General features: G+C 44.0%; 1 protein-coding gene across 3 annotated transcripts in view; it reads right to left on the bottom strand.

Annotated features, from left to right (window-relative positions):
* Window positions 1-25,378, bottom strand: part of LOC143344199 (Fanconi anemia group J protein homolog) — a 59,364-nt gene extending 33,986 nt beyond the window's left edge. For 2 of the 3 annotated variants that reach the window (XM_076770028.1, XM_076770030.1), the window contains exons 1-3: window positions 25,027-25,378; window positions 24,156-24,801; window positions 23,961-24,072 (exon numbers count right to left, since the gene is read on the bottom strand). In XM_076770028.1, the coding sequence (XP_076626143.1) occupies window positions 23,961-24,072; window positions 24,156-24,801; window positions 25,027-25,118 (850 nt within the window). In that variant the 5' untranslated portion in view covers window positions 25,119-25,378. The remainder of the gene's footprint in view (window positions 1-23,960; window positions 24,073-24,155; window positions 24,802-25,026) is intronic. The other variant, XM_076770029.1, reaches the window with a different exon arrangement.
* Window positions 25,379-26,105: the final 727 nt, after the last annotated feature.

Raw genomic sequence — 26,105 nt, 5'->3', positions numbered from 1 at the left:
CTCTTTGACGCGCCGCACGCTTTTACCAAAGGGATACCCTCTCGCTTTCTACTTTGCAAAACTGAGGCAGTGGATTCAATTTTTCGCTCGCGGAACCCATCAGCGTAGGGAAAATAATCGTAGAAAATAGAACGTTATTATACTTCCCCAGAAACATTGTTCACACTTTATCGATCGTGGAAAATAAACAGTACTAATCCACTTTCCAAATATTAAATATGCACAATCTTTTTCATTAATTTTTACTGTTTTGTTATTAGAAGTACGAAAAATTTGTTGCAACAATTAAACTAAATGAACACTAGTTATAGTTAGAACACTAAATACTGCACACATCTATTGGAATACATCATACTTTTGCTGACGTTTAGCGCGACACATTGATCGTTTCAATTCTTTTTTTTTTTTTTGGTCCCACTCGTTTTTCAGTTTCAACAAAGTTTGACCAGGTTAAAACCGGGATAGTCGGGGTTTGCGTGCACACGACGGATTTTGTTTACATTCAATAACCACACGATTTCGTTTCAACCAGTGATCTATTTTAACACACTTGCGGTGAACCTTTCGAACTTTTTTTTATTCCCATGTAAAGCATTCCGAGAGAAGTTTCAATTAAATTCTAGTAACACATCGTATTGTCCTGTTCCGATGGTAAGATTAATTTATTCTGCCTCTCTTAATTAATCCCTGAAGTGACCATTCTTTTTCATTCAAAATAGAGGTCATCAAACATGTATACACACGTTCATACATACAGAATTTTCTTAAAAATTGAATGACAACGATATCTCATATACTGAAATCACCACACTAAGTTTTATAATCTTCTGGTACACCACTCTTATGATACAAAGCAAAACAGGGGCCAACAAACATCCATACACACATATACACGTACAGAACTTTGTAATCGGTTCATTTTCGGAATTTTTGGGCTAGAGATATCTCGAAACATCGAAAACTGTAAAATGTCGTGACTAATTATACCGTCTATAAATCAATTCATATAGTAATGACACTTGGTCGCATCGACAGAATTAATTACGGTATTTTCCCCTCAGAAAAAGTCTGCTCATCCTCACTGCTGACGTTCTAGCCACGATACCATCGTGGAGATCGGAGAAAAAGCTAGGTCTTCGGTTTCCAAACGAAACAGTACCGATTCAGCCCACTTCAGCCGAGGCCTCTTCCCTGGAAGCCCTCGGCATCCCTCAACGATCGTCGTTCGTTTGAAACGAGTCCTCCGGATAGTCCTCGATCCCGAGCGCAGCGTCTCCCATCGAAAAGGAAGAAACCCTTCATCCCGTTTAAAAAACACACCACTTCCATCCCTTTATTGGCCCGATAAACGGCCGAGGAAACCCGCGCGACGGCGGAGATCGGCTCTATCCAATTAGAAAAACGGGATCTCGGGATCGATCAGTCCGACCCCACGGCGGTCGCGGGATACACAGAGAGAAACGCTGGTAACCTGTCTCGGGAAGGGTGAGTCGGATCGAAAGGAGCCTCTGGAGAGAAAGGAGGACCTGGAGAAGCGACGGATGAAAAAAAAGAGACACGAGGTCCTGCAGGATCCTCCAGCCTACACCCCTCGCGGAAACGAAAACCTCGGGAACGGACAAAGAACAAAAGGGGGACGAGGCTTGCTTCCTTCATAAAGGCACAAAAGTACATCTTTCTCGAGAGCAAGCCGCCTCCCCTCCCCCCATCTACCTCCCAGTCTCTTTCTATCTTCCTCGTTCTCGGTTGCATCGAGGAAAAGGGAGGATCCGCGCGCGCGGATATCTGTTCGGTAAACAGACGAACGGACGGACAGATGGACAGACAATGATGCTCATCGTTCGATGGACAAAAGCCTCTATTGCGTAAACACTCGAGGAGGAACTGACCCGGGGGCCCCAGGGCACAATGCCTCGGAACGGGAAAGAGGTCGGAACCCCTGAAGCAACTTTTTACTGTAGATTAGCGGGATAACCTCCGGGAATCGCGGCCACCGTTGGCCCCCGTTTCGCCGACGTTTTTCCGTTTCTGTCGCGATCGATCGCGATACGATTCACTCCCGCCGGATCTCCCGAGGAAACAGCGCCCGCGGAGTCCGATTACCATCGATCCTACGAGTGGACGATCCGTGTGTGGCTTCGAAACGATTTCTGGGAATTGCTGGAGAACATTTCGAACGGAGTCTCCGAGGATTCGCGGCTAATGGCGCGCGAGAGTGCGATTCTTTTCGTGGAACACTCGGAAGATTGCTACTATCCCGGACGAGGATCCGTTTCAGACCTGTTCGTGCGTGGGAGAAATTGGTACGTACAAAATTTGCACGTTTCCAGAGGAGGATACCCTAGAATAACAACACGAGTAGTGCCTTTAATGGAAACCCCAGTCTTCCTGAAGTCTTAGATAAGTAAATCGAAGAATTGTTCGGACTGGACACGCAAGAGGTCTCTCTTTGAACAAAGTTTAAAGACCCAGGGCTTTTTAGCCGTGATTGTAATCTCCTTTGAAGTTAGTTTCACGTCGAAAGTTGGATAAAAACTTGTTATGCTGTTCGTTAACCTTCGTTACAGTTTTCTCTGATGAATAAAGTCTTTTGACGCTAAAAGACGGTCCCGTTTGACGAGAGTGGTCCAGGAATCCTGGTGCCATGATCGTTCAGAGTCACCGAAAGCCATGCGCGCGATTCACGGTGCACGCGAGAAGGAATTAAAAACGATCAAAAGCCCAGCCCCGTATGTTTAATTAAAGGAATTAGATGCGATGCTATATAGCGACGGCCGGATTACAGGGTATGTACGTAATGGAGAAGAGGGATACGCGTCTCTGGTGTCCCACGGGACGTTTCGTCCAGATTTCCCACCGACCGCTGCTTATTCCACTCTCCGGGGAAAATGTAAGTCGACGAAATGAATTTCATGGCCCACGGGAGTAAATTAACCGTTTGCTGTAAAGCACCACCAGGACGACGTGTATGATGGTTTCTATTCGTTCGAACCCCGCCATGATTCCGATAATTTACTATAATAATCGATTTTAAACTGTGAATTAACTCTTAAGTAAGTAGAACTCTTTTTGTATTGATAGGTACACCCTTCTTTTATGCTATAATAATTCCTCCTCTATTGATAATTACAACACTTCTTCTGATAGTTACTATAATTCGTCTTCTACTGGTTGCTATAATTCTTTAACTATTGATAACTCTAAATCTTTCATTATTGAGAACTATAAATTCCATTGGCAATTATAGCAGCTTCTACACTGGTAACTACGACTCTTCTTCTACCACTAACTATAATTCTTCTCCTATTAGAAACTTTTCCACAGATTTTTACACCTTGAAATCTCTGTTTAAGTCCCGCAACGTTCTCCAAAGGAATTATATGTTTACGTACGACAATTGATCACTAATAAACACCTCAGAATTTTATGCAAAATACTGTTTCTTGAGCAACACTGTGTCAAGCTTGATTTAGTAACGTTTTTCACGCCACACACAGACCTCCTTTCACAATTTTATTCTTACCTGTCGAGTGCACCACTTCGCGCTCCGATTCCGGACTCTTTCAGTTTTCTCAACCGATTCACCCACTCCTAACTTTTCCTCTTCGCCAAATAGTTCGTTTACCGTCCATTTCTCTACAACTCCTCATCAACTGATCCCTCTCTGCGATTCGTGTTTCGTTTTTCTTATTTTTCTGGCCTCTCATTCAAAACCCACGGTCCTCCCCATCCCCATCGCGGCACGATCTGTCGGTAGATCCTTAGATCGTCCTTTATTCTCTTTTTATTTCGAACAGGTTGGTACTGATTCATGGAACAGTACTTTAACCGATACAAAATCTAATATTTCCCTTCAACAGTCTGTTAATTATAGAGAATATTGGACCTAGTGGACCTCTGCAAAAGTATAAATAGGAGTTCAAATATCTTGGAGCGCTAGTAAAATACTTCCAGAGGAGGCTATTACAAGCTGACGGACGAATCTTTTATATAAACCTTCCGTAATCCGAATTCTTTTGTCTGGAACGTCTCGACACTCTAGAATTTCAATAAAAGGATTCCGCGGTGAAAGAAGAATTAAAATTTAATATTACTGCCAGTCGCAGTACCTAAAATTGAGAAGAAAATCTATCCAGCTTTCTAGGACTCTGTTAAACAGCTCTTAATCGTTTCAAAGAACAAATTCAGGTTCCTGTGTAATAAAGAAATTACCGTTCGCGTTAAAAATTAAAAGCGACAAAAGGAAATCTCAATAGAGTATCAGGGATGAAACTCGAGGCGCCAAAAAGGTCGAGGGTTCCGGGTGAAAAATCGAATCAAAATAGAAAGTGATAAACCGTTACGGACAGTCCAACCTGAGTGGAAGACAAATATTTCCAAGATGGCGCGAGTCTCGTTTCCACAACACCCGTTATACCGTGCGTCAAGAGTGGCGTCTAATGTCTGAGTTTTCATCTAACTTCGCCAGCCCTATCTGGCTCGACCAGCGAGAACAGGGGGTTGGGAAGAAAAGGGAGAAGGAGGGAAACGAGGAGGAGCTACTGGAGGAGGAAGAAGAGGAGCGCTTTTCTCCGGAAGATGGAGTAATGAGTACGGTCAGCTAGACGGAAGTCTAAAGAGCGAAGTAGCTTCGTCCTCCTTCACATGTGTTCAACAACAAACGGCTTGGCTGCCACTCGAAAAACTCATCAGTGTTCCTAGATGTGCCTTGTCCCTCCTAGGACCGAGCCAGCGAAGGATTCGAACCTACCATGCGTTCAAAACAAACGCACGCCCTCAGACTTTTCATGAAACTCAGATTTGACTCTGTTACTCTTCGAAAGCAAACGAAATTTTCTAAATCATAGACAAAGTTAAGAAACCCTTCGAATCGACATGTTTAGAGACTGCAATAAAGGACTAGCCATGTCTAATCATAGTCTCGAATCTGAAGTCTGAGGTAATAGGTATTTACTATATGAGTATTGATTTTAGAAGCAGGAAAAGACAGCGGAGGGTACATTCCTCTCAGCAGACTGCTTCTCAGCAAGTATCACATCACCGAGGAACTTTCCAACTGCTTCGCCCAAAACTATTGATACTTAATTATCAATTACACTATTTCTGGGTATTTGTTATATCTCTCAACTGGATACCTTGAACAAAAGACCATCAATTGAATCCAAGACTTAGGGTACTGTAGGCTAGTCTAATATTGCACTGTCTTTTAACAGAGGACTGTTAAAGTAATAATTATAAATCTGAATCGAAGACCCCAAACGATAAACCAAAATCTGAACTATGAAATCGAGTTTAACCCCAATAGGCTTTGAACTCGGAACACTGAAAAGTGCCCCTAAATGAAAACCTCCCGACTGCTTCAGTCAGGATGCAGACCACCCACTACCGTCCCTCCAATCACTCGCTGTTTAATTACCCATTGTTCAATCTCTGGGTGTCTTGTTCGTCTCTCGACAGAACTCCTAAACTATTGCTCCATGAACAACCTTTTATGCTCCCACTGAATAGGAAGTTTCTCCACATAATACTAAAAAAAGCCTGAAGGTCTGACATTACTATTTACAAAAACAGAACAAATCTGATGGTACATCGATACGAAAATCTGCCAGCTGCTTCGGCCATTCGAATCACTTAAAATTATCACTCTAATCGACTAGTCAGCACTTTGCCCAAATCACTATCTATGATTTCTCACTGGAGACTTTGAACGTCTCTCAACGAAACATCTAACGATATCCCTAACAATATTAACGACCCACGAGAACTGTAGTTCTGAATCAAGGACCCCGGACTTCAACTTCGAATTCCAGCTCCGAGAACAGACTTCTAACTCGGGAAACAGAAAGTACCAACCCCCCTCGAAATAAAAACCATCCGACTTGAATGGGGTCGCGTAACATCCCCAGTCGTCTCTCGAAATCGACCGCCGCTTAATTGCCCGCCGTTCGGTCCTCTTGGTGTCCGGTTGATCCCGATCGTCGGGTACGCGGTGAAAATTATTCAAATGCGATCCTTCAAGTCGTCTCCGAGCGTCCCACTCGAGATCGACGAATACATTTCGTTATCTCGAGCAGTCTGCCCGTGCAAGCGACAAAGGAATAAATATTGTTCCCGTAGACGTTGGTCGTCGGCGTCGGATCGGAGCCCTCGCTAATAGCAAAGCTCTCTCTCCCTTTAGCACGAGGGTAGCCTGAATCCCGGTTACACTCCTCGTCCGTCGCTCTCCGTCCCTCTGGGTGGAAACGGAACCGAATAAGAGACCAGGAGCGCCGTGGCAAGAGAGCAGGCAGCCAGGCAGCGGCGCGCAGAAAAGAAGGGTAGGACGCTCCGTGAGACCTGGGGGTAGAGGACAAGCTAGCGAGGCGGCGGCGGGTGCATGTGCAAGGAACGCATGCACGCGTGCACTGGCGCACACGTACACGTACACGCACACAGACAGCTGGACAACCTCGACAGAGAACCCCTTCTTCGCGGGGAGAGAGAAACCCGTGAGGAGAGAGAAAGAGTCCCTCCGAAGGTATAGGTGAACCTCTATAGAAGGCCAGATGGGCGTGGTGGCTGTGACGGTTTTCGTCCAATGGGAATCCAGGATCCTCCTGGGCTAGAAGGACAATGTACACGAGCATTTTGCGTGTGATGGAGACCATCCACGGCTCCTCGACAAAGAGCGCCAAGTCGAACGGCGAATGCCATCCGCCAGCGGGGAGATCCCAAGTGCCTCTTCCTGGAGGCCAGCATCCGGTTAGTCGGACGCGGAGGATCCGTTCCAGGGAGTTTTGCCGATTCTAACGATCGATCGGAACTCGCTGACCAACGTGTTTGAGCCTGGACGGTCGCGTAGGGCACAGAGGGATTTGGATTTCGTTGCAAGCAGAGTACAGGAGTACCAAGACGTGGGAATTTGGGGGATGCGGAGCACGATCCTCTGGACTCTTGGGTGAATTCGAGCTTCCAGAGTTTTTGGGTACGCCCTTTCATGATCTATAGCTTCACCGTCACGATAAAAATGGAATTTCGAGTTTGGAGTATTCGACTTTTCAGATTTTTCATTGTCGAAACTTTGGATGACACCTTCTTCTAGTCGTCAACATTTCTAGCATGGTTGACACCGTAGAAAGCACATGAAAATTTTTAAACTAGTATCATGGAAATTACAAGAAAGAAATTGTCTCGTGTTTAAAGAAGAATTCGCGTGAATTGCTTTCTACATAGTCATTGTGATAAGGAAATAAATTGATATAAATGATTCCACAACCGTGACGTATGAATATTCGAAAACTGAAATGCAGACAGTAATAGTATATAGCGATTTCATATTTGATTCGCAGGTACTGGCGTTAATCCTCTCTGGATTTATTAAACGTTCATTTAATTTCCGATTAATTATTCCCCGACCGATTCACGCGCCAATTCAAATTATTCGTCGATAGATGAACAAACAAATCGCGGATATTTTGTGGAATATGAGATTCTGCAAATAGTAACTTGACAACCCGTAACACCTTCGCGGTAAAATATCCAATGTACTCGCGTGGCCGTTAATTGGAGGCAAAGAAGTCTCATGAAATACTAAAATCAGTTTCTGAATTTGCTAAAATCATGGTATTAAATTTGTGCCACTGAATGTAAATAAATTCAAAGACATTCGTTTTTCAAAAAGGAAGGTATACTTTTAAACAAATGAAAAAACTAAACTTACTTTTATAGTCAAGAGATATTTAAAATATTACTTTATTCGAACTGAACACGTAGCATTAATTATTTCAAGTATTTCGTATTGTAATTGACGAATAAAATTGGTAACAAGTCGAATATAAAATTGGAAAGCACCGATCGTCGACACTTAATGGCGGCCAATTATCACTTGGCGCGTACAAGTAAGAAAAGAAACGCGGCTCTCGTTTTCCATCGTCGCGGAACAAAATGGAAGTACAGAGGGTCTCGTTAGACGCGAATGAAACTGGTCGTGTCCCCTGGTCGCGCCGACCGATCGATATTATCATAACAAATTCCCATCAAGCCAAATGCCTTTCCCGATGAAGGTCTGCACCGTACCGGTGGTCTCATTAAACGCAGCCTCGTATAGCGCGGCCACGTAATGAGAATCAGTTAATTAGTGCCGTAGCACGGGGCGGTTTCACTCGGTACATGAAGTGCATCACGTGCATGCTCGCCTTACACGTGGAAGGGAGGGAACGGGATACACGTAAGCGACGCGAGAGCGATGAAGAGGCCACGACAAAGAGCCAGAGGAAGAGAGATGAAATTGAACGAAATTCATAGCAACGTAGAATATTCGTGGCTAGTGGTCAGATTGGTTAGGCGAGCTTGTAATGAGAATAGCAACAATATACACAATTTATATAATATATTATAGGGTGAGGAGAAAATCAATCTTGACTTAAACCTCCTCAAAAAGATACTATTTTGTTCAACTGAACGAAATTCGTAGCCAGTGACCAGATTTTCTAAAAAGCACCGCTCGAGACATGTAATTCTAGAGTATGTATTGCACGGAGAAGAAGAAATCGATCCTGACTTAAGCAAAGATCAGATTCGACTTAACTTCTCAAGGGAAGAACTATATTGTAAAAAATTTATATCGATTTTTCAAACAGGGTCGCCAAGATGATACTAATTTTTTTATTTCATAGCGTACACCGCCAACACTCGTTTGTACATTGACAACTTCGCGTCCCGCGATGCACTCGACGCAACATCCCATGCAAGGATGTTGCATCGGTGCGTCTTTCTTGATGGTGCTTCACCCTCGAGGATGAGTCGAAGCATCCGCGCGTTCTTACCCTCTGTATTATGCGTCATGCGCGCTGCGAACGTGTAACAATAAACCCTTCGTTCCTTAATAAACTCCCCTCTTTTTTCGCCATTCATATCGCTAATTACAATTCTGTATTCTTTAATCTCACTTGTCGTTTATTTGCAAAATCTTCTTTCACACGATGGAAAGTTCAATATTTTCCCGTCAGGTTGTCACAAAGATCCTCACCCTTTTTTGGAATTGGTAGTAGTGTGCTAACTATACTCCACCTCTCTAGTCTGAGCCTATGACAACCTGACAGACACTACTATATCCCCAAATAGAGCAACCAGACAGTGACAAGTGATCGATGATCCACTAGAATCCTTTCCAAGTTCTATGTGCCATTGTCCTTATGGCGTAGCTTGTTCTTTATTCTAAAAAATCTTTCATCCTGTCCTAGATCAGTATCATCGTGTCATTTGACTTCGTATATCTCTATCTACAACCCCGGGAGTCACGTTCAAACGCTTTTCCAAGAGGACATGTCTGAAACCACGAAACCTCGGTCAGTACCAAACTGCAAGACCACACACCACAAGAACCTCAAACATCTCATCCGTGAGGCAGAGGGTTAAATAGATCGAAAATCAGCTCAACATCCCTGCTCGAAGTTTCCTGATACGCCCCAGACATCGGAACCAGAAACCGAAGCCAGACAAAGGAAGGCGAGGAGGAACGAGGAGGACGAAGGAAAGGGATAAATATTCGAACGTAGTTTTCATGGAAGTTCATCGGCGCTGGAGGGCGCATTGACGCGAAGGCGGCATTGTTTTCCACGGTTGGGTGTATCCCGGAATCCGCTGGAGGAACCAGCTCGACTACGCTCTCACCTCCTTTCTCGTGCCCGCTTCCAGTCGCATTTTTTAATTTCCATTGTCGTTGTCGTCGTCGTCGTCGTCGACGTGCCTCCTCCTACTGGATGCACGACGAACCCCACGACGAGCAGCTTTTACATCCATCGCCATCCCCTTCAACCCCTTGGGCCACATGCGCAACGGAGACCGTCTAACCAACGCCTAAGCACTTACAGGATGTTAGAAAATTTACTTCAAAACTCTAGAATTCATTAAACTATTTTCGAACGCCTAGTGTCTATTACAGAAAAATTATACGAATTGTTCGAATAAAAGTACTAAGATAAATCTACCCTAAAACCAATAGTTTACAGGATTTAATTCGAGAAACTGACAAATAGCATCCATCCAAAATGAAAAGTCGGAGTGAAGAAGGAAGAATATGTTCAGAGTTGAGAAAGATGAAAACACGATGGACAGGCGCCTTTATAAGCGCACAGCTCGTTTAAGAGAAACTGTGCAAATTTAATGCTCGTTTTCCCTTTGTGCAGCACATTTAAACTTCTTCATACGCGCGCGGTATAAATCCAACCCATTTTAATGAAACCACCCGTCACTGCTGTTGGTCTGCTTTTTCAGATCTGGATTAGATTCGAGTCTGTCGCGTTTACTTCAAAATATGAATTCTAAGAGTGTCTGGACATCGGGGATAGATAAAATTTGAATTGTACAGCATTTTAAACTTGTACACAATCATATTACACGGTAATTTACCACGCTGTATTTGAATATAGATGCGTGAAATTTTTATAAAGAATAATGCTTCACTATCAACACTTTTGTGTTAAAATGTCAACGAAACGCTATCTGAAATTGTTAGTTTTAATTGATTAATGCCCTATCGGTCTTACTTTCCGAACACTCGGTAATGGAGGGATTTGTTTTCGACTAAGCTCGCCATGGGGTTCACAGGATCTCGGCGAGATGTCGCCACCGACACGACGGCAGAGGCGTCGGAGGGCGGATCGAGGAAATTCGTGGCCTTGAAAAATTAATCGTGGAGGGGGGAGGGGGCAGGGGATCGATCGCGGTTCAGACTACGACCAGCCGAGTGTGGGAAAGCGTTCAGAGCCCGAAAGCGGCTCTGTGAAGAGGTACGGGCGCGCGAGTGCCTCGCGGATCGCCGCGATCGCAGTGACCAATTAAGAGAATTAAGGGTCATTAATTAGCATTTGCTTCCGCGCCTCGATGGAGGATTCTTCCCGCTGTGGGCACATTATTCGTTGAACGCCAGCTGGCTCTTCCGTTTCACAGACACTTGGGCGAATCCTCGCTCCTTACCTAGCCGCCAAAGAATTTTCTCACCTCGTTTGATGCGAATCGTTTCGCGCTTCGATTGCACCGGGGGTCTAACAGGGACATAGTCGATGAGGAATGGAGATGGTCGAAGGGACGCGAGGTTCCCGCGCGGAATAGTCGGGCTTCGAGGAACGGTGGATGCTTCTGGTCGTGGGAAACCGACTGGGGAATGGAAACTCGTGGTTAAGTTCGTTTTGTTGGCTATTGATGAGAGAAGTATCGGGCCATCCCGTCAGTCGAACGTACGATAACTCATTTGCAGTTGTTAAACGTTCGCTTCATATCCTACAACTATCTGTTAGCTGGCTACTAACTTTCTAATCTATTGTACAAGCTACTTTCTTACTAACGGGCACTTGTGGCGGGTGATTCTGACACTCGTCCATTTAGGTAACGTAGCAGACTTCTAAGAAATAGGGAGGTATGTTAGGTTAAATCCTTCGATTGCTCAGATATATACCTTCTGTTAAGTAAACCTAACAGTATTATACATGGCCCGATCCCACATTGACGGTCCTTCAAAGCACGACTACAATTTCTTAAGCTTAATGTTATAAATACGATATCCAGGTGAACTCTAGAAGTTCTTGAGATGGAGTTACGAGGCTCTATGAGACTATAGTGAAATGGTACCTATTGATTATCGTGAAACTGGTAATTCATTAGTCTAAAGAACATCGAATACCGTAGATTGCCGGGTCAAAAGAAGAAGCACTAAGGATGTGTGTACTTCGCGGTACTTGAAAGTTTTCTCGAAGTATATTTTGACTTCACAATGCATACACATAGACAATGCCGTCAATAGACTTACGAAGACCTATCGAAGCTTAAATAAAGAAACCTTTTTTTAAAAACTAGGCTTCCCTTTAGGATCTACCATCATCACTTCGATGAGAAACTTAAAACAAGATCCAAGAAAAAAGAACTGGAATCGGTTGTAATTAGTCACGCTCGCCTAACTGTACAATTATTTTATTTATCGGTTGTTCGGTCTCGACCATCGCTCGAGAGCCGCGCAGTGCCATTCCGACGACGCGAGGACCGCTCCTGCGTAAATCCCCGATCGCTCATTCGACCCGGTTTTCGCGAGGGAGGGCCCCGCGATTATGGCCGTCGCGGTCGTTGATAAATTTCACCGAGCGAGCGCGGCGGCAGAAAATCACGCGCGCTGCCTGAGCGGCGAAAGAAAGAACACAGAGGGACGAAGAGAGAGAAAAAAAAAAAAAAAAAGGGGAACGAAGAAACCGAGAGCTGGAAAGGAGGATACGCTCGCGTAATGTACACTCGCGCGAATAAAGTGCGCCGTGGTGGGTGCGCTACGGGAAGGGGGGTGGTGAGGTGCGGAGTGGGGCGGCGGGGAAACCGCAACGGACGAGGAGAGAAAGCTACGAACGGCGAAGCGCGACCGAGACGGGATTTTTCGCGCGCGCGGGGGAGGGAGGAGGGGCACGCCGAGCGAGAAGATCGGAGGCAGAGAGGGGGCGAGGGGACGATTAGCCGACGGAGAGAAAAGGAGGGATTGGGGGAGAGGTGCGTGGACGGGGGCGAAGAGGGGGGGATCGGAAAGAAGGCGGGCGGCATCCTTTGATCTTAACGCTTACGCACACGCACACGCGACGTCTGGGGAAAAAGGACACGCGCGTATCTTCCGCAAAGACCCATACATATTCATGACCACCGGTGAGCGCGCGCGCGCACGCGCAAAAAGCCCCCGCCGCGACGTGTGCGTGCACGTCGGTGCGCGGCGCGCTTTTGTTTAACGCCGTGTGCGCGCATATTGTGCGTATGCACGCCATAAATTTGTATAGCCCACGGTCGGAGAAGTGCACGTACGCACGCACGCAACCAAGCACGCGGCGCAGAATGCGCGGGAGAAGTTTCTGCACTTAACCGAACCGCTCGGGGTGAGGGTGTCGACCGCCCCTCCTTTCCCTCGTTCCTCTTCCTTTCCGACGGACTTCCGCGACCGAAATGGTTTCGATAATGACAGACCGTGCCGGATACAAGAGAACGGAACTATAGAATGGATGCGCGCGCACGTAGGGAAGGAGATCGGGAAACAGGATTCCGCGAAGACGATAGCGAAGTTGATCCAAGACGCGTGTCTCGAAAGTTGCGAGAAACGATAGAATAACATAAACGGGGAATGCATAATTGCACCGCACGGGCGAGGAACGGCTCTGTTGTTGGAAATCTAACTTGGAAATTATGCAACCGTTCACAAATTACCTTATGATCTTACTTGTAACATAAGGAAGAATGTTAAGGTTAACTTTGACGTGGCCAACGAATTGATCCAAGAACGTTCCCGAAAGTTGAGTGAATTATTGGAACAACAAAAACCTCTGAGTGCATAATAATAGCGTAAAAGCAAGGTACAGGCACGTTGTTACTAAATCTACAAATTATTAATTACAGTAGGAACTTTCACAAATAGTTCTAAAAAACTTAATAATAATACGTTTCAGGCCTTATGCCCTTGAGAGTTGAAAGGATTAAAAGAACTAACACTGTGGAAATACAGCTGTTCTGTTACGAAACTAACCTGGAAATTATACATTATAATAGAAACTTTCTCAATTAGGTTTAAAAGCAATTACAATAGTACACGTGTCTTTACTGCGTAAACTTTATCAACGATCCAAGTTCTATATCCTCCGAGTGTAGGTGCTTCGCAATAATTTAAAATCTGCCAATAATTTCTACGAGATTTTAATGAATCTTGTGAAATTTTGCGAGTATGAACTGTTACACATTTTCTTTTAAAACCGGATTTTCGATTTTTGTCAATGACCACTTTTTAAACTTTATTCAAAAACAAAAACCCTTTCACGTTCCCTTTCGCTATGAGTTTCAGGGAGAAAAACCATTTTTATATCGTTGAATACAGCAAGCACGTGTTAGGGGGGCGCGGGTGCGAGAAGGGAAGCAGCGATCGCGAGGATCAAGAGCTCGCAATTCGAAAGGCAAGCTTCCATCGTTCGCGGGCAACGATCGAAATTTCAATTCGGTTAATTCGGGGATCTGGAATTCGCCGCAGTGGTCGAAAACCTTTCGCGCGGCGGCCGAGCCAGCTCGAAATTCCCCGCTGGATTGGCGTTACAGTGACGATTAAAAAGCCGATTGATTGACGCCGTCCGATCGAACGTCGCGAGAACATTCGAGAATTTATTTATCTAAACGATCGTTCCCGGTAATTCGACAAACTGAGTTCCCTCCCCCCCAGTGCGCATCGATGCTTCAAGCCGATTGGAAACGTCCAATCAAAACAGAAACAATCTCGCGGGACTCGATAGCTGTTCCATTATTTGTATTTTTTGCAAAATCGAAAGGAAACAGTGGGCTCGCCTAACGGAATAGCACGGTTTGAGGTTCTTCCGATCCGTGAATGGTTGGGTTAAAAATTCAATCCTTCGGGGAAGTCAAATTCACGAAGGACTTGAATATTCTAACGGACGAATCTCGATATCTAATCTAAGGGAAGGAAGTACTCTTAAGAATTCCAAGCACAACCCCTATTCGAAAAGGAACACTCAATATCAGCGTGCTATGAGGCTACTGACGGAGCTAGCTGCAATGTTTGACTATGTGCTCCATCTTGCTTGACGATGCCCTTAATCTAACTTGACAACGTCCTACATCCAAAGATACTTGACATCAGTATACTATCAGACACCTGATACAGCTACCTACAATGTTAGATCGAGAATGTCCTCGTTCTAGCTTGACTACTACCCTCAGGGAGACATTAAAAGAGCAGTCCTTCCGATGCAAATCCAAGTCATATTCTTTCTATATAAATATATTTACAGCTAGTTTTCATCCCTTCAGCGACGAAGAGACACAAGTCTAATAATTTTACACTGTCGATCGGATGATGTATCTTGTCGGTTCGATCTCGAACGCGTTGAACGTCACAGGGACGAGATTCGACGATGGAACGAACAACACGGGAACGCGGGAGTCGACGAACGAGAAGCGACGGTAAAAATTGCGAAGCATCGGCGTCAATTGGCGAAAACGAGCGACACGACACGCCCGGGGCGCCTGGCGCCCGCAATTTACCTGCGAAACATTTCCGGCCGAACGAAAAATGCTCGGCCGTACAACGCCGGGGCCCCTACACGATCGATTCCACGTGAATTACATCAGGGAATGCGCGGTCGAATTCGTCGAACGACCGAATTCGCTCGCCCGAACCTGCGGGATTATTCAAGGCCAAGAGTCAATTTATCTCGCTCACGGTTTATACGCGTCATTTTTCATTAACTCGGACGAGCACGCCGTGTCCGTGAACGGGGAAATCGGGACCGATGGCGCTCTCGAGGGCAAAAGATGCTGGGTTCTATGTAAATCAGCTCCTTTGACGCGTGGAGGAGGAATTCAATCGGTGGTACACACAGAATCTAACAGATTTTTTATACTAAAGGCTACAAGAGTAATTCGAGATTGGAAAAGAAGAATAGAAACATTGTTAACACTAAGAGATACTCAACAGTGAACAGTGGACCTGTTCAAACACAAACCACCCTCTATTTTAATGTCTCGAGGAACACAGAAACTAACTCTAACACACTGGCCCAATTTGGGTCAGTATCGACATAAAGGGACTCGCTGGATGAACAAAGAAGCAGCGATGCAGCGCACGAATTTCTGGAACGGCGGATTAAAAGAATCGGTTGGACCCTGGCTATCTGGAATCGTTAGCTGGGTCTTAGAAAGCCCGAAACGGCCCGGTTCCAGGACGCCGGGCGATCTTCCAGAGCACGATAGAATTATGTAAGATCGCGGCTCGTGTGGAATTCGCAAAGGGCGGCACTTTTTGAATCGCGAATCCCTTCTCGGAAGAAGAGAGAGACCGTGGTGTGTTCTGGCCAACGGGGCAACCGAGCGTGCAATCGCGGCTAGTCGATCGAGTTCCTTGGCCGCCGGGTCCGATGATATATCAAATCGATAGTCGAAACAATAAAAACGAGGACCGCGACACTTTTCGTCCCTTGACACTGGCTACGGAAACGTCGGTTAATCTAAAACGTGGCCAACGTTTCATCCTCTCTTACGCTGTCACACATCATCGTGGACGTTGGAATAAAATATGTAAAAAATGAATCGAAGTTTAGTAGGAAGTAACGTTCTATAAATATCAATTTCGAACGGTAAAGGAACCATCTAACAGCTGCGTAGATGTCTACAGGTGGGTATAGAATACTCTATAGGTGTCTACTATAATGTGCAAGTTGCCCCACGAAAATTGAACACGTCAGTTTCTGACGAATAGACAACTGGACGACCTCCAAGCTCAATTATCGAGTAAAAATAAATCGTGCACCGATCGGAGCTATGTTTCGTAGTCAAAACATCTCTCAACAGTAAACTAGGCACCCATTAGATGGATTAGGGTCTATAGGTAGCCATTACATCGAACGACCGCCACGCAAAAGTTGGACACCTCGTCACCTAATATCCAAGTAGGCACTCGAGCAACCTTCAATTATCATTGGTCGAAGGTTTAACGTGCAATTCCGCGATCGTGGAGTCAAATGTGTACCGGAAAGAGCGGTAAGCAGGCCGCGGAAACCAGCGAATCGTCGTCGAAGGACGAACATCGGGAGGAAAGGAGACCGCGGAAGAGGGAGTGGAGGGGACCATATAAAAGAAGGGGCACAGAGGGGCCCGAGAACGTTGGAGACCACCCGAGAGAGGAGTTCAGGACTGGTTGGGAACCGGCGGCGCACGCCATACCTTTGGGGGGTCCCTTATCTTCCGCGTCTACTCGGGACCATCCGGGACTGGCAAGACCTGTCCGCGGACCTTTTGCTCCCGCGAGGATTCTGCATCCTATTATCGATCAATAGCTACATACACTCTTGCATAACGCTTAACCGTTGCTAAGCGAGGTCGTTTTTTACGCGAGAAGGGTGTTGCCAGGCCCTGAATCCCTTAACATTTTTCTTCTTAGAGTTGCGTCCATTAGTTGGGTTTTTATTTCACGCGCAGTATAATCTACCCGACAGGCTTTTTAATTGTTGTCTAGTAATCTATGTTTGTGGAACTCTTTCGGGAGTATTGATCAACTCTTTTGTCTATTTAGCCGGCGACTGTGCAGGAGACTGGCCACTGGTGCCTTCATAACAATAAAAAACGATAACAGGGCGTAGCCAGTGACGCCATTCGTACGCCCCTTAACTGCACCAGCCATGGAGTGGCGAATATTAGTAAACAGAATAACGATTAGCTGCTGAACTGTTCCTTCGCCCAGCAGCTTCGTATCGACTTGTAAATAATTGCCCTCGTTATCCACGCAATCAATTATTATATTGTCGGCGTATCCCGAACGCTGATATTTAGTTACAGCGAGCTCCGTGATGCTAAAAGTTTCGCGATTCATCGACGAATGTCCTACAGAGAGGAACCGATAGCCCGAAACGTCCGAACGACGACCTAGAAAAGATCCTCGAACGGACCACCGATTCGAAAATAATACTCGAGTCCATCTTCGCGATAGTCGAAAGACGCTACCAGAATGAGGGGATACGATGGAACCGGGGCTGAAGATGCTCCGGAATAGAGAGGCAAAAGATAGTGGTGAAAAAAACGAAGCAAACTCGAAAGCAAAAGAAGACACAAAGCAGAGAGAAAATCGAAAGGGAGCAAAAGGAGGGCAAGAGGCAGAAAAGAGATCAAACGATAGAAACGCAAGGAGAGGATGGAAGGGGGAGGACAGAATGGAAGGGGAGTCGAGGAGAAAGAGAGAGATTCTCATTGTGAAGAAAGCCGTATGCGTACGTAGAAGACGTGAGATCCGTTGGACCCGCATGCGGACCTTATTGTGTCCCAAAAGGGCGTATACGGTAGGTACCTTAATGTCGGCACGGATGAAAGCGTGGGCCCTCCTTTGTCTTTCCTTCGTGAAGCTGCCACAGCAAGTAGCGTGCTCTGCGGGTAGCCCTGCACCATTCCTGAACTACCGTTCCTCGCGTCTCTCTTTCGCTCCTCGCCCTACCGATCGTTCTTGTCCTTTTTCCGCGCACTCCTTTCGCTGATAGTACGGAACCGGGGCAACGTTAGATCGAAACCGATTTCTCGTCGGGGCTCGCGATCCTCGCTAGGCGAGCTGAGAAGCTGAGTGGCCGCGAAAATGGAAAATGGAAAATGCACGCGCTTGGCATTGCGATTGATCGGGTACTGGGCATCCACCTTGAACTGGATTCTTCAGCAAAGTTCATCTTAAAGCCTAACAGAGGTACCACGTATCTGACTTGGACTCAAACTATATAAATTCAAATGCAATAGATTAAATCAGTGATAACTGTATCATCTAACACCTACTGCAGTTTGTTTCTAAATTATAGACTCTACAGATAGAATTAACAGCACTTTTTAACGATCGTGATTCCGCCTGCATTAAAATTTCAATAAAAAGTTAAGTTCCCGAATCCCCGATACCGTATATTTTCAACGTTTTTCTCTGTTCCGCGTTCCAACGTTACTTCCCGCAACGCAATCCCGCGAAAATGTTGCGTAACACGAAAAACCGAGCGAAGAAAAATATTCTCGCTGCCGGTGAAATATTCTATTACAGAGGTAACGGATTCCGTTTTTACTTTCGTTTCGGCGTCAACGTTCTCGCTGTTTTCCATTATCGGCCGCTCTTGGTCAATTTCGCAGAGATCTTCCCGCGAATTCCGGGTTTCACGGTTGGCCACATTTTGACCACGTCAAATGTGTTATTTTAGATCAATATTTTTGTATATAAACATTCAGAACGACTTAAATTAGATTACAAAGTTGACCGTATCTTTTTTTAAAGATGAGGGTCGGCACAAGATAAGCGTGGGAGTAATTCAAAGTGGGAAGGGGGTAACTTTGAACGGTTTATAGAAGCGGAGCTCGCTGTATAGCAACTGTACGATTAGGTATTGGACTTTTGCAAACGGTTTTCGACGATGGTACCGGGATTGGTACCTCCGTCGCGCGGAAGTCTCGGGACCAGGGTCCATTATTAATGTCAGAACGTCACAGAGGAGCACGTAGGGCTGCATAGCCCGCGGAGTTGTCGCATGCTGAGGCACAAAGACGATTAACGGCGACGACGAGGCCGACGATTCTCTTGTACATACACATATACGATTCCGCGTGTAGTTCACCGATAATTATTACCGAGTTGCCAAGTTTCCTGGCCGTGCAACGGGCCTCCTCAGACCGCCGGTTATTTCGAACTCGTTCGGGGCGAACCTCTGTCTCCCAACGTCTACGTCGTCTATTCGCCGTTGTAATAAAGTGACATTAGCCGGCATGCGATTCCGCGATAAACTTTCGAAATTTATATTCCCCAGACCCCTCTCGATCTCTCCCAACCCCACTGTCTCCGACGTTCGCGACGCATCACGCTCCGCCATTTCTACGAACGATTTCGTTCTGCGGATTCCAAGGTAATTGCGCGAGACACGTCCCGGGGTTTTTAGCGATCGCTGATTAATGCTCTGCTCGGGGCTCGAGGTGCGCGTAAATCATTGCAAACTGGAAAATTGCCGCACTTAGGTTCCAGAGCTCACTATTACTCTTCGAACTTCTGCTCCTCGCGACACTACATGAAACTTTTGACGCTGTTTGAATCGAGCCTCAGAAACCCTATTGCAGACTCGATAAACATTTGGTCTTATTCTTTGAAGAAGTAATTCTATATCTTTCAAGAGTGTATGAGAAATGACTCGAGTTGCTCGACTTGGTACTGTAGATGGTACGCCATCTTGGTCATATTGCTCAACCCTAGGACTCCTCAGGAGCAGAGATCTTCAAGCTAGTTACTTGTCCCAATTTCTAAACACAACTGCACGATAGTCGTAACTCGATTACCTGCTCTATTGAGGCCTAAACGAACTTTCCGAATAGTTCGTAAATCGAGCGTTTCTTCGAAGCCAGAATATCCTAGGCTAATTACTAAACTATGCAAGCTAACAAAGCAAATTGTTTTCAACCGCGTACTTTCCTGTCGAGGACCGTGCCCACCCTAATCATCACATTGTTCTGTCCTCGAACCAACAAACGCGCCGCTCGCGCAAAAGTTTGATTGCATTTCCACGGTGCTTCAGAATAATACTCTTCCTACGTTTCGCTTCTAAGAATTCTAGGGTAATTGCGGGAAACAGGTTTTTGAGGCCCGACGAAGCAGCGAGTTGAACACGTAATTGTCGCGAAGTCGTCTTAACAATCTATCAAAAGTTGAATTGCAGTTCCAGTTTGCTCGCAAGCTACGGTCTTCGAGGAACTGTTCGCGGCTAAGTGACGGAATCAGAAATAGAAACGATTATGTCGACGCGATCATCGAGCGTTCGTCGATCGCGCATGCGACGCACGAAATTTTCTATACCTTTTCGAGAAGCTGATATATTCGACTCTCGAACAGCACGAAGTTTACAGTTTCGGTGGCTAGCAGTACCACTCGACTCACGAGCGGAGCGTGACGGTGCCTGGTTTAAAAAAAAAAAAAAAAAACGAATTATAACCGGGGAAGAGAAGGATGTCGTGCGGCGAGTTTCGTTGTCATGACTAACGCTAATCGAGACCCCCGTTCGCCTAATTACGAATGCGTACTACAGAGCGTATCGAGTGTCGTGCGACACGAGCCCCGAAATCGAACTAGCGTTTGTCAAACCTGCACTCGTTCGAGGATGTTTTGTACTACCGATTATGTTTAGAAAAATCGATTGAGAACGGGAACTGCTGTTTTATATAGGAACGCTATTATTTTCTGCCGCGTAAGCTGTTAGCTCGCCCGGGAAAACTGTAGTCAGCAATGACACGCGCTGTTGCCGGAAAGGTGCCAATTAAATCACAGGATTTCCTTCCTCGACAAAAGAGGGGGAGGCACACGTTCGATCCCCCGAGCGGAAAAGGGTTTCGCGTGTTCGATAATTCCAGATTCTGCATGGACGTTACCGGGAGAAGGAAGTGGAGGCGGCGAAGGAAATCAGGGAGGGATCCGTCCGTGATTCCGGAAGCGGAACGACAGACGGCGGTTTGTTCCTCGCCATGAACGAGAAAGAAGAGAAAGATGTCGTCGTCACGGCACGCAAAATCGACGTTAACGTCGGGGAACCTTTTAATTCGACGCGGGCCACGAAATGACACGCGATGGCCCCCGACTTAGAATCGGTGGCTAAATCTCCGCTATTATTCGCTAGTTTGCAGGATTATGCGGTCGTTTTTTAAAGGAATAAACGACGGATTGATTCTGTGACAAGATTTACGATCACGATTTTGGGCAATTTATTTGCAGAATTTAGTACTCGATAAGTCTAAGGTCAAATCGTATCTAATGATCAGGTATAAAACGGAAATAGGCTTCCTTGTTTCCTTGTTCGTGCACAAGGATCGCTAGCATAGTGATCTATAAATTTCTGTGTACGTCGAGATAAGCAACCCCCACGAAGAATATCTGAATCATCGCGATTGACTTTGCCACCCTCCAGAAATTTTCGGAGAGACAATGGACCGTCTGGGACGCGTGCTCGATAACACTTCGGTCATTTTCTGCGCGAATAGCAGGGATATCGGATAAAACTACAACACTTAACAGGCCCTGATTAGTTTCCACCCGCGAAAAGTGTAAGTTTCCCTAGAATCGAAGACGTCTAGTAAACTATTAAAGTCGATACGTTCCTCGGTAAAGAGATAAACATATAGGTATATTCGTGGATACTGAAATCTTTTAAAAAATAAATAAAATCTTCCATGAAACACCTAATGCAACACGCGATCAGAATTCAGTCGCAAACCGCTCCGTGCCCACCCCCCTCCGAGGAATTATCATCCCCGTTGCGCAACCACTGCGACAAAAGAGGCAAAAGTATTATGCAAATGCGAAATAATAACCGGGACCAACCATCGAGTCAGCCATACTTCGAAATTACGTTTCCGTCGAGCGTTTCGCCAAAAAAGACGGTACCGTCGCCATCCGCGACCTGGTACCGCCACGAACGAGTATCGCGACGCGAACTTCGAACCTAATTGTTTAGCAATTGCGCGCGAATCGCCGCCAATTAGCGGCATGCACGCAACGAACACGAAACCTACGCGAGGGAAATGGCAAACGGTTGAATAATTTAAATTAATATGACGGTTGAGAATGTCTAATAGGCGGTTCACCAGCTCCGGCTGGAGGACAACAGAGAACTTCTTTAATGTTCCTGTCCGCGACTGAAAGTCCTTGATTATACGCTCGATGTCTTCTACTTAGGTATACGAACAACCAAAACAAAACACACGCCACACACAGTGGAAAATCCACCCGAAATCGTGGCCAAAATACGAAGGAGCTCTTTGATTTCAAATTTTTGTAATGGGGTTTTCGAGATAGTTAATTGTAAGTATCAAAATGACGAATGAGTGTATGAGAAAAATATTAAACTGAGCCTAAACTTGATATCTAAAACTCTTAAATATTCCACGTGCAATACAAACTACATTGCACACATTAGGTACAAAATAAACTGTACTATGATAGTTCATAATAGTTAATCTCCGCGATACGATTTCCACATACTCTGAACGATGAGTGTTGCTTCAGTGACTTTAAGTTTATTTTGGTTACTAAGTAAATAAATATTTTTGCTTGAATTCTATGGCATCCACTCATCAAATTGTCAGGGTGGGTTAATCGTAGCATTGAAAATACGAAAAAAATAAAACATCGTATTCTCAATATTACGTTATAAACATTCCATGTAGTCTAAAAACTAAAAACATACGTGTGGTGTAAAAATGACATAGGGGCTTATTTGCCTACCAACAGAATATACCATCTCTAAGAATTAAAAATATTCTTTGAGTGTATATAAAATGCTTTCTGTTTTATTTTCATGATACGGTAATAAACAGACAGATAAAACTACATTTTATTCATTTCGGTTACTATCAATTGTATCGAACGTTGCGTAGGAAAAAAAAGTTTCCAAATTTAACGTTCGATAACTTTTGTCGTATTCAATTTTACTGTACATGCAACAGTTACCGAAATATTGTACATTCTATGATTGATGCTATACGGACTAACATACATATAAATACGATGCTGTAACAAAAATACGTTTCAAAAAATTTTTCAAATTTAATCAACAGTAACTTTTGTTCTGTGCGATTTTATGGTAAAATACAACAAAAAGAAAACCTTTGGAAGCTATTGTTTTATAATACAATACTATGATAAATATAAAACAGTCCAGTGTTGAATCAATCTCGCGTTCGTTCGAGGATCATTGATTCCACTGGTACAAAACAGTTTGAGAAACAGTCGGTGCACGAGCTGTTACACGAAGTTTCAACTTTTTCAATTCGTTTCGCGACGGTATTAAAGAATTTTTAAGAATGTTCGTTTCTGCGAGGATGACGGCCATCGCGAGAGAAGTTCTCGGAAAGTTTCGAACGCGTCGGAAGTTTCCGCGAACGGAAAGCAACGGCCAATTTCGACGCAAGAATTACTCGACACGATCATTTTGCATCTTTCCGCGGAACGTCGTCGTGACACGTTAAGAAATTGTCTAGAAGTCTTTCTAAAGTTCTGACGGAGAACGTCGGGGAACTCGACGGGAGTTTAATAAAGTCGACACTGCGTCGGAGGGCTTGCATCTAATTTGAAAAATCCGGAAGATACTTGAAAATCTCGCGGACGAAAAGCAATGGCTGCCATTGAATCGCAATCGCGAGTAACAATGATCGTATTGATCGAGCAAATATAAATATGACCCCAAAAAACTAGTTTTTAAGCGATTAAAAACTTTTGAGGTCACAAAATATTTATTAAAAACATCAGTCAAAATCGCGTATAGCTTATAAACATAAGAACATAATACAAATAAATTCAAAAACACAATGCATTCAAATAGTCACATGGTGGTTAATCAAATTAATTTGTCGAAGAGATTATTATACAGTTTATTAATTCAAATAAATCTTGCATGTATTTTATGAAAATATTATTAACTCACCCGTATGATGATCGTGCCAAGCCAGAACACCGCAAAGAAGGGCCAAAGTCTTTCCACTTCCTGTTGGACTTTCCAGTAGACAGTTTTCCTTCTTTAAACAACCCTGTATAATCTGTAATTATTGCAATATTTTGTTAATAAAAGTACTTGTGTTAATTTCATAATTCAGTAATCTTAATCAAGGTAAATACTTGCCTTATTCATTACAGCAACTTGACACGAGTAAGGTTTCACAGGAAGTTTAACATTGATTCCTGATATCATTTGTTCATGTTGAACCATTACTTCAGTTAACACATTTTCTTTACAATTGTTTGTACTTGGTGACCCTACATTATCAGACCTCTTAAATTTCTTCCCATCTTTGCAATTAAATGCGTCTGATTTGCTATTTGAACTATCACAGAAATCATTCTCATCATCTGCGATAAAATTGATTTTTTTTTGGGTTGATCTTTTCCCAGTAAAAGGAAATGATGTTACTTCTGCTTTGGCAGAGTCACTTTCATCATCCTCCGTAATACTGGACTTTTTTAAATTAATATTTTTCTTATCCCACCCAAACATCGAAGTTTTAGCATTAGAGCCGGAAGTAGATGGAAATACCAACTCTTCTACATCTTCATCGGATGCTATACTATCCGTGGATTGGTGAAACTTACACAAAAACTCATTGTGCAATTTACTATTGTCCGATACCTCTGATATTGTATCGTCAATGTCACTATCAGAGGCATCCGACGAGAGTTCTATTACTCCTTGTTGATTGGGTGACGACCCATTTGAACACCGAGACTCTAAATATGGTGAGCATGACCTCCTGGAGCCAAACCCACTCATTCTATTAACATAAATATACCTAACGCGTTAATGTTTTACATACACGATACATGATCATTTATAGATTGTGAAATATATTTTCAAGAAGAAAAGGCAATACTATTACTCTAAGAAATTCCTTTGATAAAAATCATTAAATGACACGGAAATTAAAAGTGAAAATATCGTGTGTAAAAATAGCTACAATTTGACGTAACCTCACACTGTCACGCGTACGATCACGCACCTGCATTCATCAAGCAACTCTTCAATCTTTATTTTGATCAACGAGTAAACGACAAACCCAATCACTGCAGTAATTACCCAAATTACGAGCATTAATTAACAACGATTAGATACATATAAACTTGATATACAACCGGTATTAGCAAACGCCTTTCCCGCTTTTTCCCTTTCATCGATACACGGCACAGTACGTAATTCTAGCCTATAATAAACTGTGCTTTTCAAGTTTCACTCTTCAGAATACTTTTTTACATGTTATTGATACCGTAAAGTTAGTCAAACCAAAAAATTAAAACCAAAAACTATGAAAAAAGTTAGCAACTTTTATTCGCTACGCACTACGTCTCACTACTTCTGTGTGAATGGCCACGTGATTACGCCACGTGCGGATGCCGGATGTTCTAACTTTTCGCAACGAAGGGAATCTCAACAATTTCATAATTAAAGTTAATTATTCGTTGTTTATAACAAAAATAAACAATCTAAAAATTGTGTTTAATTTTTTTCTTCGCAACTATATCAATCTTGATATAGTTATTTATATAATTCAAAGAGACAGTAGCTTTCTTCACTGTAGAACAAACTATGCAATATATGTATATAAATATTAATGGCGTGGAATTTGAAATTCTTTTCGATCTTAAAAGAGACACAATGTTAATTTGCACATTGAAAAGTGAAAAATATGTTAAAAATAACACTGCATACGGTTTATTAAATGTCCTAATTCCTTTTTTTTACAGATTCTGTCCAATATTATAGATTATTAGAACAGATATCTCAAATAATTCAATTATTTTGGAAATTATTTAAATTTAGTTGTGGCTATTAATCTCAGATGTTTTAATTGTTTTTTTTTCAAGGATGAGCACCTCAAAAGGTATGGAAAGCACTGATACAAACCAGAATTCGACGGATATTTCTACAGAATCGTATTCCAAATAGATCACTCTACAGAAGCATAATTTTCAAAGCGAAAAGGATTAGACAGGTGGAACGGTCGAGTTACCCGGAGTTAATACCGAAGTTGTTCTGGTGACCTTCATATAGAAGACACGTCTCCTCGAGCGAATATAATTT

The sequence above is a fragment of the Colletes latitarsis genome, chromosome 7, assembly GCF_051014445.1.
Source record: "Colletes latitarsis isolate SP2378_abdomen chromosome 7, iyColLati1, whole genome shotgun sequence".
Lineage (NCBI taxonomy): Eukaryota > Metazoa > Arthropoda > Insecta > Hymenoptera > Colletidae > Colletes > Colletes latitarsis.
Note: the sequence above shows the minus strand (reverse complement) of the source record. Positions and strands in the feature narration are given on the sequence as shown.